General features: G+C 36.5%; 1 protein-coding gene across 1 annotated transcript in view; it reads left to right on the forward strand.

Annotated features, from left to right (window-relative positions):
* Positions 1–2,115, forward strand: part of FBXO47 (F-box protein 47) — a 28,707-nt gene extending 26,592 nt beyond the window's left edge. The window contains exons 9-10 of the mRNA XM_008066815.2: positions 1,269–1,428; positions 2,009–2,115. Of these exons, the coding sequence (XP_008065006.1) occupies positions 1,269–1,428; positions 2,009–2,115 (267 nt within the window). The remainder of the gene's footprint in view (positions 1–1,268; positions 1,429–2,008) is intronic.
* Positions 2,116–5,818: the final 3,703 nt, after the last annotated feature.

A 5,818-nucleotide genomic window follows, 5' to 3' on the forward strand; every position in this document is an offset into this window, starting at 1 on the left:
GCAGTTGGAAGGCTGAGGCGGAAGGATCGCCGGAGCCCAGCAGGTCTCGGCTGCAGTGGCCAGGAATGGCCACTGCACTCCAGCCTGGGTGACAGAGTGAGACTCCAACTCAAAAAAAAAAAAAGAATGTTAGTAAGTAAACATTTTACCTTTCAGTCACTTTTATCTAAGAACATGTCATCTCTACTTTAAATATTTGTCTTTTTTTTTTAGTCAGGGTCTCACTCTGTCACCCAGGTTGGAGTGCAATGGCACGCTCACAGTCATTGCAGCCTCTACCTGCTGGGCTCAGATGATTCTTCTGCCTCAGCCTGAAGTAGGTGGAACCACAGGCACACACCACCATCCTGGCTAATTTTTTAATTTATTGTAGAGATTAAATCTCGCCAAGTTGCCCAGGCTGGTCTCAAATCCCTGGGCTGAGGCAATCCTCTCACCTTCACCTCCCAAAGTGCCAGGATTATAGGCATGAGCCACCGTGCCCTGTCAATTATTTATCCTTTATGGAAAAACAAATAGTCCCAAACTCTCAAGAGGGAAAGTTGGTAATACCTAGAGTTATCTTACCTCTTGAAATTGCCCATTTGTCTGTCACCCTCATTGGACTCCTTGAAAATAGAGCCATGACATTATGACCTGTCATTGCATCTCCAGCTCAGTACATATTTATCACATGAGTGAATGAGAAGTAGTCTTATTTCTTAGATGTCCAATATCTATTTCAACATTAGCTCCTGCATTAATACAAAATATTCTATGATGATTTTAATCCAGGCTTTTTTTTTTGAGTCGGAGTCTCACTCTCTAGCCCAGGTTGGAGTACAGTGGCATGCTCACGGCCACCGCAGCCTTGATCTTGCAGGGCTCAGGTGATCCTTCCAAGTCAGCCTTCCAAGTAGCTGGAACTACAGGTGCATGTCACCACGTCTGGCTAATTTTTTGTAGAGATGAGGTCTCGCCAAGTTGCCCAAGCTGGTCTCGAATACATGGGCTCAGGCAGTCCTCTTACCTTGGCTTCCCAAAGTGCCGGGATTATAGGCATGAGCCACCACGCCTGGCCCAGGCTTTTATTTACTTTGCACTTTTTTCCACTAAAATTGTACCATTTGAAAGCATTAAATATAAAAGCATTTCTATTTAGAGACTCAATATGGTTGTGAAGTATAATAAATGGCATAAAATCATAAACCATCATTGTTCAATACTATTTTCAAATGCTTTCACTTTCTTCAGATGAAGGGTTACAGTGCTTTGTATGTCTAAATCAGGTGTGTGAGAAAGAGCTATACTGCATGAATTGGGCAGTCAAAATGATGCAAAAAGTCTGTAAAGTCTTTAACACTCCAGTGGAAAGAAATAACTTCCTGCAAAGTGTGGCAAATACATTTGCGTATGTTATAATGGAAATGCTGCAATCAATTATGTCTGGTGAGTAGGAATGTTTTTGGTTCATAGGTGTCAGTAAAATGTTTCTAGTCTCTGCTTAAGACAGAGTAGTTCTGTGTACACTTTCGTGTCCAAGCAATAGAAGGAGCAGACATTTTTTGTTTGTTTTCCTTGAGATACATTTAAGCCTCTTTCAATTTTGCACAGCCAAAATATTTAACTTACTTACCAACTATCATAGTCATCATAATACTATCTTATATATTTGTATAGTTTCAACAAATATTATTTTACAGTTTTATTAAGTAACCAACATGATAACTTCCCTATTTTAAGAATGAGAAGACCAAGGCTTAGAGAAATTATCTGACTTGCCCAAGATCATAAGGTTAGAAGCAGTAAGGCACGGATGAGCATCCTTTTCTTCTGACTTCTAACCCAGTTTTCTTATGTAATTCCATGATTGTAACAATTAACATAACGTAAGGTCACTAGCAGAAGTTCTTCTGTTTAGACATTATTAGGGAAAATTAGAACATCTGTGTTTCAAATAAATTATGTATTTAAATTTTTAACTATCATTTTCTTTTCCCAAATGTCTATTCCTGTCTCTGGCATATAGGAGACCATGACGAAGATGACAGAAGCTTTTTGAACTTGTTCCACCTTGTACATGCTCAAGCTAGCTTCTATAAGGAGGTCCTGGTTTTGACCATGAATACTTCTTGATCTGTCTAAATACTCAGAAAGCCTTGCCTTTAGAGAACTTCACTAAACTATTAGAGGAGCGCTACTTTTTCTCTCAAAAAATAGCATCCATGGGACTTTTTATCATCTAAGTAACCTAAGAATTCAATAGCTGCATAGAGTTTTAGAGCCAGCTGCTTACACAATTATTAATATTAAAAAACAAGCAAACCCAAGAGTGTATTGAGATTTCTCTGGAAAACAAGCTCTGCCTCTTCAGGTTTTGGTCAACCTAACACCAAACTGAAAATTAATGTTAGCTCTTCAAGCATCTGGGGCTAGGCCAACCTCTATGCATGTATCTTTGAAGCAAGAGAAAATTCTGTTTTATACTTAGAACAGACCCAAATCCACTAAATAGTATGTATCTGTTCACTTTGCTTAAGTTGTATAGACATAGCCCAGAATGTTTTGTGAAGATTTGCAATATGGTGTTTTGGAACGTGCAGAATATAAATAACAGTTTTTACCACCTTCTTGGCATATGCTTTCAAAGAATATTATATTTTGTTCATGTTTTACATGAACTAACAGATAAAAAAACAAAGGAAGTGTATGTGTGAGTCTGTATACATATAGACAGACATATATTTCCTTAAGATGAATCATACAAAGATTTATAAATAGAGGAAAAGTATAGCATATTGTCTCAGTACAATCAAATCATCTTTTATACTTTCCTGGGGATTGAAGTAAAATTTTGCAAATTAGGGAAAAAACAAAATGAAAGAAAGTAGCTCTTCTACTGCCAGAACAATCTTCACAACTAATTTTTACTTTTTGAAGCTTTTCTTCTTAAAAAGTGAGATTTGGTAAAGGAAACTAGAATGGACGGTTATAGCAGCTGCGAGAGAGTTGGGTTCTCTTCACTCAATTAAGTTGATTCCAGGAAGCTCCAGAACTATTTCAGTCTGACTGGCATCTGCCACTACTGCTTTTACTATGAAAGTAGGTAATAATAGTGCCCCACTGGCTGAAATGATGCTGGAGTTCTCCTGGAGCTCCCTTTTCTTCTCCTTGGGTTTGATGACTCCTGAAGACACACTCCTTTCCCTGGGCTTCTCAGAGGCTGGCTTTCTTTTTCCAGCCCTTGATTAACTCACTTCTGGAGCTGATGAGGGAAGAGCAGTACGAAATATAGAAATCCCTGCAGAAGGAGAGTGTAAATTGGGGGAAGCTTTCTAATGTTTGACAATAGGGGCTCAGTGAGAGATGAATAGGACTGAGGAAGAGTGAAAATTGTGGAGAAAATAGAAATTGTGATGAGAGAATTTTACTATATGTCAATAGCAAAGGCGCTTACCTTCAGTTTTGGAGGGCCAGAACTTAATTGCCTTTCTTAGATAGATTTTCCAACTATAATTCCACTAGCGGCAGAAATTTTTTCTCCAGTTTGGATATTTATGAAAAAACAAAGTTCTTGCTTTTATCTTGATTTCATTTTTTTTCAATTTAAGAATTCACCCACAATTGAATTATAAATGGAATTATAAGTGGAACTGAATTATAAAAATTAAAAGTTGACAGATACCAGAGAACAAAATAACATCTTAATTATCTTTTTATTTCCCCCCCCCTTTTTCTCATATATGCTTGCAAAGTACGGATTTATTTACCAAAACACTGGTTATTCCCTCATTCAACTATTTAGTAGAGAAAGGAAAAATAAAGGAAGCAAGAAAAAATTTTAAGTATTTTATTAAATAGGTACTAGATTTTATATTCTTAGAGAAAGTAATTTGGCATTGTAAAGTTTCCTTGATTTCTTTGAATTATCCAAGTCTCCACAGCAGTCATTTTCAGCAAGTTTACAAAAGAAGCATAGTTTAATTTAAAACATATTTGATCTGGATTTTGAATCTATACACTTGCACTGAAATGACTGCTGTTGTAATTTTTAAAACTCATATTATTTCATTATTCTCAATAACTGTGGGATTATTATCTTACATCCCCTGAAATTTGGAATATAAAAAATGTGATTCATTCTTTGGGTGCTGTAGATAAATGGTATCATTTTGCCACTAATAAAAAGTAAACTGACAGATTCTTCATTCAGTTGTTAACAGGTATAAATAACATTTGTGACCAATTTTGCAGTTTCTTCAATCTAGTAGTTCACTTTTTTGTTGTTGAAAACGTATGTCACCCAGAATAAACTGTAATATCAAAATTTAAAGTGGGAGATTACCTTTCAAAAGCATGTGCTGCTATTACCATTATTATTGATGTCACTTGTGATATGGGCAGTCATACTGTCACCAAAAAAAAAATGAGCATTTGTAAAATGAATGGTTTAAAAACATTAGGAGACTATCAATGTCTAACTAACTCTAGAAGAGTCATAATGACATACGTTAACTATGTAAACTACTAGCGAGTCAGATAATTGAGCCTATACCTTTTTTAAAATGAGAATGTTGGTCTGAATTAGAAAACTTGAGCTCCCAGATCTTGTTTCCTGTTTGCAATGATCTCCTCAGCCTCCTTTGACTTTGGCTTGTAGGATGATTTTTATTTCCATTAGAAGGCAAGCTCAACATCATTATATTTGTCTTTATCATGATTTCTACACAGATGTCACACACCATAATAGACAATAACAGGCTAATGATGCCACTTTTCTTAGAAACTGATTTGCAGTTGGTGTCTTGCGATAAGTACTCTGTGCCTTATGAAACCATAGAACTTCAGCGCTCTTGTGGTTGATTCCTTCTCATGCCCTAACATCCCCTCATCTTTGTTGTATCAGATGGTTCGACTAGTGTGAGCAGCAGGCACCTTGCTTCACGCTTTTCTCATCCTGTGATGACTTAGTTCATGCTTCCAGTTCTTTGGTTAATAGCAAAAATGTTATTGCCAGGATAATTATGCACCCTTAGAGATTAGGGCAATTGTGAGGTGCCCAGCAGAAGGTGCAACTGGAAGAACAGTCTTATGTCAGTGAATAACAAGCACTAACCTCTTCGTGTGTTGCTACTCAAGAACTAACCTCTTTATGTGAATAGTACTCAACTATATGATTACAGGCTTTTATGCTAATAAACATCGTGAAAAGTACAAATAAAGTGGCTGCAAACGCCGCTTTGGCTACTGGATACCTTCCTAGCAACGTGACTTCCAAGGCAGTTGCAAAACCGGCAAGAAATCAGGACAGGGATGTAGACTCCTTGGCCTGTTGAGACATCACTGAGCTAAGAAAGATGACTGACAGATGGCTGTATTGGACAGTCTTCTCCACCTTAAAAGAAAAAAGCTCCAAAGAACTAAGACTGCATTGTTTTCATCAAGAAAACAAATATAACTCCAGAAAATTCCTTGAGTAACTAGAGATTTTTTAAAAAAACTATTTCGCTTTTGAAAGACTCTTAAATTAAAACAATTATATTGATAGACATTCCAGATCACTGCTTTCTTAAAGATGTATAAAGCTGAAACATATGCATTGCTGTTTCAAAAATCTTGTATTTATGGTAAAATGTCTTTGATACCTAAATATTTGATATTTGCCAAATTTTATTTAACTTTGTAACGTATTGATATTAATAAAATTACATTAAAATTGAAAGCATTTCCAACTTGTTCAGAGTTTGTCATTATGCAAGTCATTGAATTTCTTTCTTTTTTTTTTTTTTGAGTTGGAGTCTCACTCTGTCGCCCAGAGTGGAGTGCAGTGGCCGCTCGC

This window comes from Carlito syrichta, unplaced genomic scaffold, assembly GCF_000164805.1.
Source record: "Carlito syrichta isolate Samal-C Ts95f unplaced genomic scaffold, Tarsius_syrichta-2.0.1 Scaffold309114, whole genome shotgun sequence".
NCBI classification, from domain to species: Eukaryota; Metazoa; Chordata; class Mammalia; order Primates; family Tarsiidae; genus Carlito; species Carlito syrichta.